General features: G+C 56.3%; 1 protein-coding gene across 3 annotated transcripts in view; it reads left to right on the forward strand.

Moving 5' to 3' along the window:
- The first annotated feature begins 435 nt into the window (after window positions 1–435).
- Window positions 436–13,621, forward strand: part of Srcin1 (SRC kinase signaling inhibitor 1) — a 38,302-nt gene continuing 25,116 nt past the window's right edge. For all 3 annotated transcript variants that reach the window (XM_076869828.1, XM_076869829.1, XM_076869830.1), the window contains exons 1-2: window positions 436–448; window positions 13,426–13,621. In XM_076869828.1, coding sequence (XP_076725943.1) covers window positions 437–448; window positions 13,426–13,621 — 208 coding nt within the window. In that variant the 5' untranslated portion in view covers window position 436. The remainder of the gene's footprint in view (window positions 449–13,425) is intronic.

Consider the following 13,621-nt stretch of genomic DNA (forward strand, 5'->3'; position numbering starts at 1 on the left):
ACCGGCAACTCTGAACGCATCCCAGAAGCCTTTCTGCCCCTAAGCTTAGGCCGGCTGCGACCCGCCCCGCAGGGACCCCCGGTGGGCGGTGGCAGCCCCAGGCCAGGCACGCCGTGACCCCGCTGCGCCCCTCTCCCCTCTCGCAGATCCGGAGCGGAGCAGCCCCCCCATGCTGTCTGCGGACGATGCCGAGTACCCGCGGGAGTACCGGACCCTGGGGGGAGGGGGCGGCGGGGGCGGCGGGGGCCGGCGCTTCTCCAACGTGGGGCTGGTGCACACGTCGGAGCGGCGGCACACGGTGATCGCCGCCCAGAGCCTGGAGGCTCTCAGCGGGCTCCAGAAGGCGGACGCCGATCGCAAGCGCGATGCCTTCATGGACCACCTGAAGAGCAAGTACCCCCAGCACGCCCTGGCCCTCCGAGGCCAGCAGGACAGGATGCGCGAGCAGGTGAGTGGGAGCCCTGCTGCGGGCTGGGGCGGCGGCGGGCGGGGAGGGAGGCTGACCGGTGCTCCCATGCCCCAGGCTCAATCCAAAGGAGAGGCGTCTGGGGCAGTTGGGAGGCGGGAGGGCAGAGCTGGGGAACTGTCTCCCCAGGGCAGTGGCCCTGGCTGGCCTTTTCTGGAGCCTGGGGAAGCGGATTGGGGGCTGAGCTGCCGGGGCATTCGGAGCACGGACGGAGTAGAGAGAACCCAGCCTTTCCACCCCAGGCTGTTTGGGCAGGGGGGCAGGAAGGTGTGCCTTGGAGGCCGAGCAGTGGCTGGGAGGAAGGGAAGGGACAGCCATGGGGACTGAGGCTTCTGAGCCCAAGGGTCTGCCCAGTGGTGGAGTTGGAATGTTTGGGCCCTAAGAGGTGGGGTCTGTGAATTCTCAGCAGGGTGGATCTGATGTGTCCACAGTCCCTTCAAGAATAGAGCCCCAACTGGGGTCTTTTCCCTCTTCCTCCCTGATTCATCCCAAGACTCACTGAGTGATTCTGAGCTGGAGGTCTCCCTCTGTGTTGCTTTGTTTGTTTCCTGCTTACAGAGGGAGATGGGGCCTTTGCCTCTGCCTCTGGACTGGACGTTTTCCTTCCATTTGGGGAGGGTCGCATGCATGCTAGGCCAGGGCTGCATCACCAAGCTACGCCCCAGGCCTGATGCTTCCCTTTTCAACCTTCCCCCAATCCTTGGGTTCCCGACTGTACCCCTCCACCAAGCATGAGCTTCTGATCTGTAAGAAAGTTCTTTCTTGGGACTAGTATTCTGCTTTCAGTTCTGAAGTTGTGGGGTGCCTTAATGATTGCTGCACATTAGCTGCTGAGACTCAGGTATTGTCCTCTCTGGGACATCAAATTAGAATCCTTTCAGTCAATACTTGGGGAGTGTCGCTCTGTCTTGCTATGTCTCCCTTATCCAGGTAGTACTGGGTGTGGCTGGGGAGAAGTGTCCCTGTCCCTATCCCCACTGCAGGGAACAAGGACACATTGGCACATTTCTGGTACCCTGTTTGCCCCCCTGAGGTCACCTCTAGTTCTGTCTGGCTTTTGCCTTCCCCCAGCTCCAGAGTCCTCCTGGGAGCAGGGTCAGGTTGGGATAAAGAAGAGCTACGATGAGCATCTGGCCCTCTGTGGTTGCCCTGTGTGCTCTGGCTTGGTGGGAACAGGGGCATTTGATGACAAATGGGGAGGGGGGAAAGGGGAGGAAGATGGTTAAACTTGGTATGAGGGACACAGTCCGTTTGGAGAGGGTTCAGAGGAGGGGACATCAGGTGGGCAGACCTGATCAGGGAAGGCTTCCAGGAGGAAAAGCTGCTTGGAAGGATGAAAGGGTTTGAGGACAGGAAGAGAATGCTGTCCTTGGAGGTGCGGGGGTGGGGGGCAGTGGCATGAGCATATACCAGAGTTGGTTTGGGGAGTGGCACAGATTTCCCCTTGGCTGGTGCCAGAGGCTCAGGGGGTCGGGGAGCTGCAGGATATACATACGATGGAAGGCTAGGAATTGGGACCAGAGAGCGTGGTGTCATGCTTGTTTTGGAATGGTGACTAGGAGGGCCCCTAGGGGGCTGGAGGCAAGGGAAGGAGAAGAGGAAGAGTATTCCTGGAAGGATGAAAAGAAGGGGTGGCGATGGGAGGGGAGACTAAGCATAAGTTGTTTGCTGCCTGGATCTAGGAGGCAATGACGGGAAAAAATGGGGTGACAGAGAGATGTTGGTGCCTTGGAGAGATCAGGAGGGTGGGGAGGAAATGTCTGGGGGGGAGGAATATAAGAGGAGTTGAGGAGTGGGTGGGGCCTTCAGGGGGGAGGCCTCCAACTTCAGAGCAACCACAGCTTCAGGAGGAGACTTGTGAAGTAGGTCCTGGGACATAAGAGGGCCATCAAGGCAGAGAGAAGAGAGCCTGTGATAGTCAGGGAAGGGTACCAGGAAACTTCTGCATCCATGAGGAAGAAAAGGAAGGCCCTAGGGAGCAGCTGCTGGAAGAGGACCTGTACTTCAGAGTGAGTGGGGAGCATCCAGGAGTTACGGCCCGGAGAGGGCTAAGGGCTCATTTCTCTTGGCATAATGGCCAATTTCAGGGGTTAAGGAGATCGGAGATGGTGAGGAACCAGAGCCCTGACCACAGACCTTCTGGGAAGGTTTAGCTGGAAAAAGATGAAGCTATCCTGGTGGTAGCTTCCAGGGGTGGCAGGCCTGGGAGACAGGATGTGGCCATGTTTAGGGGCCTCATAGGCAGCTGGCATGTTCACAGGGAGTGAATCCAAGCACTACCACTCTCTGAGCGTCCATTCCCTGCCTCAGAGTCTAAGTGGCCATTTCGCTTGTCACAGGGTGCTGGGGGCCTAAGCATGACGCTGGCTCAGTGGCCCTCAGGGAAAGGGAGGTCTGAAGCTGAAAATGCTGAGGCCCAGAGGGTTGTGAGCATGGGTCCCCGAGGAATCAGGTCTGGTGGCCTTGGGGTAGGAGAGGAAGTCACTTCCACTGAGTTAACAGGGAAAGGAGATGTGCTGTTGGGGCAGAGACAAGTGGGGTGAAGTCGTTCCTACTCAGTGCTCCCATGTCTGGGAGGTCTGAGGTGGCATCCTCAGGAGGAGGGAGAAGGCCAGGAGCAGCTCCCTGTGGAATATGTGGCAGGCAGGCAGGCAGGCACTGGGAGGAAGTCAGGAAGGACACAGGGATTTAGCTCAGGAATATCTGGTAGGGAAGCCCCTGCTCTGGGCTCAGGGAACCCTCCTCCCGACAGGAGAGACAAACATCCAGAAATGGCCCCGGGTACTAGTTAGAGATGCAGCCAATGTAAGAGACCCTCCAACCCTCTGTGGTGTGACCTCTGTGCCCCAAGGCTTGCCCCAGCCATGCCCTTCCCTGCCCTGTCACAGCCCCAGCGGCTCCTGCCCGCTCCCCCTAATGGGGTGTCCCCCGCTTCACACACACAGGTTGGCGGCTGGACCGTGGACCCTGTGTGCCTCCTCAGCTCCCTCTGCTCCCACCTCCATGGCGACTCCGCCCCCTCCGGGGCTGGCCAGCCTGCCCAGGTGAGTCACCCACCTCCACCACCACCCAAACCCATGGCAGAGCTTGGCTTTGGGGAGGAATTTTTTCTTTTGGAGGGGGGATATCCAGAATTTTAATTTTGCAATCCTTTCTCTTTTATGTAGGACCCCCATTTTGGGGAGACATCTATGGCCTGTACTTGCAACTCCCCTGGTTATCTAATTTCCTACAATGACCTCCCCAAACTAGCTGGTTTGGAGGAAGGAGTTTTTTGAGGAACCATGCTCAGGACTAACACACACACACACACACACACTTCTACATTCTTTCTCCTTTAAACAGGAGAACCCATATCCCATCTTGCTCCTTGCGTTTCCAGAGGTCTCTTATTTTCCACCTCCCTCAGGAGATCATCTTATTCCCTTATCCACACCCTACTCTTCCATTTCTGAGCACCACCAACCTTCCTCTGATGATCTACCATCAGGAAGTGCTACAGGATGTCTCTCTCCCACCCTTCTTTCTATGCTCAAGGCTTAATCTCAAGTTTTTAAGAACACTTGGGCATCTTGCCATTGGTTCTGTCCTTGTTCCCAGGTTTCTCATCAAGTCTCAGTTTCCCTGATGGGACACACTTAGGACACTAGGGCTGGGCTCCAGCTCAAGCCTGGACACTGACATGAGAGATATCTGAGGCCCAAGGGGGGACGAGGGACCAGGGAGTCAGTTGCAATAGGAAAGGGACTGCCCAGGAGGGGCTGAGCTTAGGAAGCTGAGGAGGGATAGTGGCTGCTGATCCAGTGGAGGGAAGGGGTGCCAGTTCCTCACACAGCCATGCCTCATGGAGAAGAGCAACGGGGCTTGAAAGTTAAATGAAAGAAAACCGTGACCACATAGGACACAAGCCTCCAGAGCATGGCTGTCTGAGCTAACTCCATCTAGCAACAGATTGGTGCTTGGCATCACTCAGGGCCCTCTGCCCACTTCCTTTCGGGTTCTCCGTCCCATCTTGGCTGAACTTTGGGGAACAGGGATGTGTCTGCTCCCAACGCTAGACAGCAAGTGAGAGACTTGTCCTGAGTGACCAAGTGTGTGGTGGAGGCCAACGTGGGGTTTAGAAGAGATGGTGATGGGGCAGAGGACAGGTGTGACCTGCACAGGCAGGTTCTGGGTGTCGGTCCCTCTCCCCAAGAGGTCCCCTGATGGAGCATCTTGGGCTGTGATAGGGTTAGGGTGATGGACAGGAGTGAGGCTGGACTTGGTAAGCTCGTTGTCTCAGGTGGTGGAGTTCTAGTCTGTCCACATCTGGAATCTGCTCTTGTGGAGAAAGGAGAGCTTGAGGGGACCTCTGCCCCAGAGCTTTGTAATTACCTGAGAAAGTGGCTGTGCACAAGATCTTGTAATCACTTGATACTTAGAATTCATCACACCCCTTATCCCCCAGAACTGAGTCTGAGGTTTTATTTTTATTTTTTTCTAAAGTGCAGGAACAGAGACATTCAGCAGAGGACCAGAGTCACACAGCAGGGCAAGATCCATCAGAGGCCAACAAGGAAATTTAGGCGTCATAGGCCTTCCACACTGGCTAGGGATTAAATCATAGGAGAATTTAAAGGGCAAAGTGCACAGTGAGACCCTGGCGAGGGGAGGCTGTGGGCTGGAAGGCGGGGATAGGTCAGACCTTTAGGGGTGGGCACAGTGAAGAGGACCGCGGGAAGCGACTAGAGGTTAGACCAAGCCACAGCCCCTCCCCCCGCTTCCACTAGGCTGTCTAACCTCCCTTCCTCTTGCTGCAACCCGAGTCCCGGGCGGCGGACTGGCGTATCGGGTGACCGCGGCGACGCAGCCACCAGCCTCCGCCGCTCCGCGGCGGGGCTGCGCCGGCGGGGCCGCGCCAGGGGAGGGGGCCGAGAGAGGGGATGTGCACGGCGGCGCGCCGCGCCGCGCCAGGTGGAGTCGCGGTTACCGGGGCGACCAGGGCCCGGGCCGGCTCGGCGGCGGCGGCGGCTCTCGCATTGCAGCAAAGGGCACCGGCGGCGGCGGCAGCTGCGGAGGCGGCCGGGGGAGGGGAGAGCCCAGGCGGGTGGGCGTAGGGGGCGGCCCTCCTTCCCCCGCCCTACGCGGGATCCGGGGCTGGGGCCCCGCGCATACACCTGTAGCCACAGGTAAGGGGGAGCGGCTGTGGGGCCCGGGTCGCAGCCTTGGGTTCGTCAGGGGGCGGGGACACGGAGATGGGGGTCCCTCTCTGCGGCACTCAGGGATGATCCCGGGCTGGGGAGCGCGCAGCCGTTGCGGGTTCCCAGTCTCTGAGAAACGCCCCCTCCCTTCCCCCACCGCATTAGGGGCCCTCCGCGCGGGACGGCCCCCACCCCTAAATGCGGCAGGCACCCCCTCCCCCAACCTTGGAAAGTCATGACCTTCGCGGGGTGCGCCCTCGCCCCCGGCGGCGCGGCGGATCCCGCAGCACCCCCCTCCACGCACGCACTCCCGGTCGGGCCGGGGTAGGTGTGGGCGGCGATCCGCACACCTGGGGGCAGGGTGCCTGCGCGAGGCTGGGGGAGCTGGCGCCCGCTGGGGCGCGTTGCGTAGCCCCAGGCTGGGGGCGGGTGTTTACGTGGACTTGGGTTCAAGGGAGTTGAGAGGTGGGTGTGTGCGCCGGTGCACGCTGAGTCAGGGGGTTAAGGGGCTGGGGGTGCGGACCGTTGACTAGCCTTCCTGCGGGAGGCTGCGTAGTAGCGGCTTGAGGTCAAGGAGGTTCATGCACTCACCTAACCTACAGGGGACTTGGGCCCAGGGGATGGTGGGGGCTTTCAGCTGGCTGAGCTAAGCCTCCCAAGAGGCTTGACCCGCCCCTGCCACAGGGCCTGGGTTGGGGAGAGGGAATGGCCAGCTCCCCTCCACCAGCAGCTAAGGAGTGGGAGTGGGAGAGGGAGGGGCTTTAACCCTCAGCTCCGGGCGGGCAAAAGCTGTTTTCTCTGCTCACCAAAGAGTTGGTTTGCTCCCCTCGGTCTCTGGAGAGCCCCTTTCCCTATTTCTGAAAGCCTTGTCCCAAGGGATGCCGGGTTTCCATCTTGACCTCTTAGAACCCCTCTCATTTTGCCCCAACTCCTGCAAGATCCTTCCTGCCAGTGGTTGCCCCTGGCCGGGTCTCTCCTTCACAGCCCTTTCTTCATTTGCCTTCTCACTGCCTTCGGGAAGTCCAGACCCCTCCTGGAGAGTGTGGAGGGAGGTCATTCTGCCTTAGTATTAAGGTTTGTGCTAGGGGTGGGGAGCTGGACCTCTGGGCCTTTCCTGTCCTCTGCCCTCCTTCCCTGGGGGCTTTCTGGTCCTGGGAAATTCCCAGGGAATAGGCCCAGAAGGCTGAGCAGCTGGGTGCCAGGAGATGGAGGGAGTGGGGCCTGACCAAAGTATTCGAAGCCACTCCTCCTCGTGGGCTGGTCCTATTTTGTTGGCTTTTATTCTCTGTCACCTATTTGTTGAGGGTCCGCTACAAGCTGAGCACTTGTTGGCACAGCAGGAGGGAATAGACAACAGGGGAAAGGGGGCTGGAGTTGGGTGGAGAGTGACTGACTGGGAGTAGGCCCCTTGGAGAAAAGGGAAGGAGCCTCTGCTCACCCCAGGCTGCCCCTGGGTCAACACCCTGGAGGAGACAGAGGATGGGCTGTCTCCTCAGGCCTCTTCCCACTGCAGTTTCCCCCTGGAAACACAGTGAATTACCAGGAAACCGAGGCCTCAGTCCTGGCAGCTCAATATGGAAGAAGATCATTCTTCCCTACTTTTCAGAGGGCGAAGAAGCAGGATTCACTTCAAAGAGGCTCTAACAGCTCAGATCCAGAAGCCCCAGGATTCTGATCATAATATCATTCAGATACCCAAGTTGTTCCCCAGGCACAAATGTGGCTCCTCTTCCGTGTGTACCCTTTCCTGGGGACTGGCTGACCTTTCCTGTGGCACTGATGCCACCACCCTGTCCTCTCCTTTGGGCCATGCTTATGATCCATTCCTTCCAGAAGACTGCCCCATGGATGTGCCAATGTTGGGACCCTGGGGCAGGCCCACATTGAGGGCATAGCCAGTGTGACTGTAGCCAGGCCCTGCCCCATCTCCCTCTCAGGGATACAAAGTGGGTCCCAGTCATCTTCATAAGGTACCCTGAGTCCAATGCTCAGACACTAGTGGCGGGGTGGGGGTGGGGCTCCTTTTGCCTCTCTTAATTCAAGAGAGCACTGCCTTGACATGCGATGTTTGGGACACCATAGGCATGATGAGAGTGGCTAAGGTTGTCAGAGGCACCTGGATCCAGCTAGTAAAGCAAAAGAGAGTAATGACTCTTTCTCTAAGGCCATGTGTGTGTACTGTGTGTTCAGTGCTTTGTGTTTCTGTAGTGAGAGAGAGAGAGAGAGAGAGTGTGTGTGTGTGTGTGTGAGAGAATGGGTGTCATGTGTGATGGGGACTCTGCGTATACTGAGGGTGGTGTGAATGGTGTCAGTGCTTCTGTCTTCTGTGCTTGTGAGATCCTGCATGTGAGCAGGTTGGGGTCCTGGGCATGTGTGTGTGTGTGAGTGGGGATGGCCCCATATGTACGGGTCTGAGTTTCTGTTTATTTCTGGGGCTATTTCTGATAGCTTCTAAGTGCTTGTGTGCCTCGGTGGGTGTATTTTGTGGCTCTGGGTGTGTTGGTGATGTCCTTATCTAAGGATGTAAGAGTCTGTGTGAGGCTGTGTGGGAGCGTATGTGTTGTGGGGAGCTGTGGGTGGCCCCTGTACACACTGTCTGTGCCTGGGTTGGGGAGTGAGGGACGCAGGCCTTCTCTGCAGAGCCCTCCATCACAGCCAGTCTGCAAACCTGACTCTCATAAACCTTCCAGTGCCCTCTGCCTGGCTCTGCCTGCCCCCTAGGGTTCCACTCCCTCTCCCTCCCCTCCTCTTTCAAGGCCACAGCAGCTGTGGGTAGAGCCTGTTACTCAGCCTGTCCCCTCTCTGCTTGTGAGCATCCCCTAGCACCAGTGGGGGACAGGGCGGGGGGCGGGGGGCGTGTCCATAGATTATCCCAGGCATTGGCTGGGGTACAGACTTTGCCTTCTTCTGCCTGGTATGTGACTAGTTTTTCATCTTTTGGGAGAGATGGCCATCAGGGATCTGGTGGGGGCAGTCCTGGCAAATGAACCTCTTCATCCCAGTCCCTGCTAGCCTTGTCCCCACCATAAAGGGCTGCCTTAGTAAAGCCTGTCAGGCAGGGCACCCTTCCACTCAGCCTCTTTCCAACTCCTCCCAGCCATGACGGCCTTTGGGTGGTGCAGGAGTCCTGGTGTCCTTCCCCATCAGGAACCCCCAATGCCCCTTTTCTCTGCCCTGGCTCTGAGGCCGGGGACTCTTGCCTGTTTGTGCCAGGCACCCCAGGGCCAGGCCATCTGCTGCCTCTGTCTTCCTGCTGAGGCTGGCACCGGTCAGCAGGGTGCCCTCAGCTTTGCCAAGAACCAGCCCGGCCTCAGGGTGGCTCTTTCCTTGTTCCCAGCCATCTGGAAGGGCCTTCTGGTCTCTAGGGAAGGCAGGGTGACCCGAGTTACTGTGAATGAGGGGAGCCTTAATCCCTCCATTCTAGGGATGTGAGGAACCCTCTATCTACCCAGCCCCAGGGTATTGCCCAGTCCCCAGCCTTCCCAGCTCCTTTGCTGCCCACAGCTCCCTATTCATTGCCCAGTGCTGGGAGTCACTGGCATCTGTCCACTCTCCTCCATGGTCAAGGCCCATCCTGTCACACAGGCCTCCCTGCCCTGTCCTGGGACCCAGCTGCCCTCTTCCACCCCCAGCTCTGTGCCCTGCTGGGGTCCAATTCTGATCCTGCTCTGCTCCATTAATGTGCCTTTTGCTTGCCCCCTCCCACCCCTGAGACTTGAGTCTACATACTCAGCATTGAAGGTCACTTGGTGTCTGGCCTCAGCCCCCTTTGCAGCCCAATCTGCGGCCCCAGCAGCCTGGACTGTGGACTCTTCTCCCACACTCTTCCTTGCCTGCTCCTGGCGCCTGCCCATGCTCTTCTCCACCCAACACACCTTTCCTTCCAATCTCCAGCTGATCATTTTTAAAGACCCAGCTCAAATGCCATCTTTTCTGGGAAAATTTCCCCGGCCTGCTACAACCCATCCCCATGCCATCTCTCTGACCCTATGGCCCAGATTTATCTTTTTAAATTCTCTCCTGGGTCCCTATATCATGGCCGTCTGTGCCTTTTCCTACATGTATCTTTCTGAGGGCTGTTACTTTAGAGTTGTGCCTAGTAAATATCTGGAATGCTCTCTCCTGCCTCCACCAGCAAACCTGAAGCCTTCCCATCCCGGGTGCACCAAGGTGTTCAGGTCTCAGAAGAGAATGGGATGTAATGGGCATTACTTCCTTCCTGCTCCTGAGGGGGTGGAGGGCCCATGTCCCAGGGCTGAGTGTTGAGCTCCAAGGGTCTCTACCTGCCCCCTGCTGCCCTTTTCCTCCCTGCCCCCTCATAACCATCTCTTCTCTTATTTCCATCAGCAGCCAAACTACTGGAGTTTCAAGGTCAGTGTGTGATGCTTCCGCTCCCATGACAACTGCATGTGCTGTCTCTCCCCTGCCCCGTCCCTCCCTCGCACATGCTTTGCACCGGGGTGTGAGTCTGCAGGGCCCCCTCTGGTGTGGGTGCGTGGGCTTTGGGGCTGCAGGCTGTGGCTGCTGCTTTGGGAAAGTCTGGGTTCACCTGCCAGGGGCTTGTGGATTAATTGGGAGTTTGGGCCACCTCTGCTGGAGATCTGGGCTGGAGGTGCTCTGTCCCTAGACTTCCCCAGTCCACAAGGGGCATTTTGGAATGAGAAGGTCTCCCCAGCCCAGAGAATCTGCTGGCTCTGAGTCGGGGCCCTGAACCCATGATTTGTTGAGGCCTCGTTCCTCGAACTCAGATTGCACCTCCTGGGGAGGCATGTGACTCCCTTTCTTACTCCCCCCTGTGGAGGAGCTAGTGACTGTCAAGCAAGACACTGTCCTGTACCCCTAAAACCTGTTTTCTAAGTGGAGAGCTAGGCTCCGGGGTGGTGCCTTCTGGCCTCCTTTGGAGAGCTTGGAGTTATCCAAAGCTAGGGAGCTGTCTACCCTCCTCCAGGATATCCTGCTGACCCCTATGGGAGCACCCTCATCCATCTTCCCTGGTGCCCAGGCCCAGAGCCGAGTGGAACCAGTTAGACTACTGCCTGCTTGCTGGAGTCTCAGGCCCTCTCTCAGGCATCATGATGGGATGGGAGGCCACCATCCCGAATCCCAGGTGTCTTTGAAGGAGGCAGGAGAGTGTAGTGGTTAGATGCATGAGCCTGAGAGCCAGATTACTTGGTAGTGAATTCCAGTCTGCCACTAACTATCTGAGTGACCCAGAGCAATGTACATTCCAGTCTTCTGGGCCTTAGTTTCTCCTTTGTAAAGTGGAAGGATGTCTGCATCATTAAATTGTTATAAAGATATAATAAGAAAATGCCAGTCTAGGCAGTGTCTGGCTCACAGCAAGATTTATGGTGGCCAACCTCAAAGGCTGTCAGAATCCTGGTTGATTCCAAAATCTGATTGTGGGGTCCGAGAAAGAGGTTTGTAAATGCTTCCCAGTGGTTCTGCCCCAGGCTGTAGGCAGCCTTGGGGAAGCTCCGATCCTGCTTTGACCACCCGACCCCTGATGCCCTCTGCCTGGCCTCTGACCAGAAGTCATGATCTTCCCCGAAGGTGCTCCAGGGATAGTGCTCACTGCCTTCCACAGCAACCCCTTTCCCGTCTTTGGAGAGCTCTGCTGCAATCACTGTTTTGTTCTCTTGCCATCTCCTTAGTGGTTGGAAAGTCCTTCTAGATGTCTCACTTTCCTCTGCCCTGTTGTCTCAGCTCAGGGATGAAGAAAAGTGTGATTGGCTTTCCCTCTTTGGGGCAGGGTTATCTATAAAGTCTGTGAGAATGGAAAGGAGTTCCTGGGGTCACAACAGAGACAGGAACATGTGCAATAGGGAATGTGGCAATTTTTTTCTCCCAGGGTTCCTGTTTCTGCATTCAGCCACCCCCAGGAACGTTGCCCCCTTCATGCTGCCCCGTTCCATTCTCTTTCTGGCATCTCACTTGTGTCCCCCACCATAGCCCTGTGGACCCCCCACTTTTATGCTTACCAGTTGCCTCATTCTGTCTGCATTGGTGACCCCTTCACCCTCACAAGCCTGGCAACCCCAAGACTGCCAGCCCAGCCCTACTCACCCTACTCCAGAGCTCCCATCCTTCCCAGGAACTGAAGGTGAGAACAAGGTGCTGGTTGTCACTGTCAGCCCAGAGCTGAGCCACAGGGTTTAAAGCCTACACACAGGATCCCCCCAAGTGGGCCCAGTTCCTATGCTGCTTCCCCACTTTCAAGACCCATGTCTGCACACTGCTTGTGTGCAGTGACATTGTGCTTGCCCCTCAGAGTTCCCAAATCTGACCTCCCAAGTCCCCTAGCCCTTAAGGCCACCTTGGGGACAGCTGGGCACGTTGCCCATCAGAGGAAGATGCTCTCTCATCAAGAGTGCTAATCTGATTAGAACATTAAATTGAGTTAATAGAAAGATGGAAATTAATTAGGGGTTAATCAGAATTTTGGGAAAGAGGGAGCTGACGTGGGGAATAAATTATTTCTTTTCAGAGATACTATTGTTGTCTCTTTAAAATATAAAAGTAAGATATTCTGATTGTATAAAATTCACTTAATTTTAAAGAAGTGTGTATAAAACTAAAAATAATAGTTCTCTTTCAACACTGAGATAGCCTGTATTACTGATTTTGAGTGATCTATTGTTAAAAATATCAATTTATTTTATAGAAAAATACAATCAGAGAACATGACTCTTATACAACAAATGCATACATAATATATACTTAATAATGTACATAATATGGAATGATCTAGATCTGATTCATTTTCTTACTTCCTTAAATAAATGAGCTTTTGTACAGCAATCTGGTTTGAGGGGAAGAATTGGGGCAGAATGGCAGGGGTGGTAGCCCTGGATGACAACCCCAGGCTTCAGCTAATAGTAAGCTCTTCAGGTACAATTGAAATCATAGTGTGACACCCCCACCCCCAAGGAGAGAGCAATCCAGCTGTCTGTGACGTCCTTCCCTACCCCCAGCCATTACCCAGAACTACAGCTTCAGGGAAGGGACTGTCATTCTGGGGATTGGGACAAGGCCAGCCAGGCTGTCTGGCCACATGGCAGCTTGTACCTCACAGAGAGGGGCCAAGGCTTGGCACACACACCCTGTGGTCACGTGTATCACACTGGACTTCACATGTGTAGTGGGTACTAAGCATGTAGTTTGTTTGAAACTGGGTTCTAACTGGCACTGAGGGGTTTGAGATAGTCTTCTTGTCACCTTAAATCAAGGACATTCTCCATGCCCAGCTCTGTGAGAGCCCACACCTCCCAACACTGGGATTCTGGGTCCCTTGCTGTTGCTTTCTCCCTGGGCCCTACTTCCCGTCACCACCACCCCCAACTCTCTGAACTCCAGGAAGAATAAACTCGCCGCTCACAAACCCGCCGCTTAATTAATGTCTGGAACTAATGCCCCAATTTGCTCAACGATTCTGCTGCTCACCTCGGTGACAAATTTGTGTTGTTGTTGTTCTTTGGAAGCTTAAAATAGCAGGAGTGCCCGTGGCTCCAGCTCAGATGGCTTCTTGTCTGGCTTCCCAAGTTGCCTGAGTCCTTTGCCCACTGCTTACCTGTTGGGTGGCCCAGGGAGGTCAAGGCCCCAAGAGGTGGGGGGACCTTCCTGCAGCCATACAATGGGTCTGGAATCCAGGAGACCCTCCTGTGATTGTGTACGTGTGTCACTGGCTGGCTGGTGGGAGCTCCCTGGGCCTGGACTGAGGCAGTGGCAAAGCAAAGGGGGATCATGCTTGATTCTTCTTGCCCTGCCCTGTCCCTGCAGACCCGCAGCTCGCGTCACACTCAGGGAGCCCAGCCGGGGCTGGCAGACCAGGCAGCCAAGCTGTCCTACGCCTCAGCTGAGTCGCTGGAGACCATGTCGGAGGCTGAGCTGCCCCTGGGCTTTAGCAGGATGAACCGATTCCGACAGAGCCTGCCCCTCTCTCGCTCAGCCAGTCAGACCAAACTGCGATCTCCAG

The sequence above is a fragment of the Callospermophilus lateralis genome, chromosome 11 (assembly GCF_048772815.1).
Source record: "Callospermophilus lateralis isolate mCalLat2 chromosome 11, mCalLat2.hap1, whole genome shotgun sequence".
NCBI lineage: Eukaryota > Metazoa > Chordata > Mammalia > Rodentia > Sciuridae > Callospermophilus > Callospermophilus lateralis.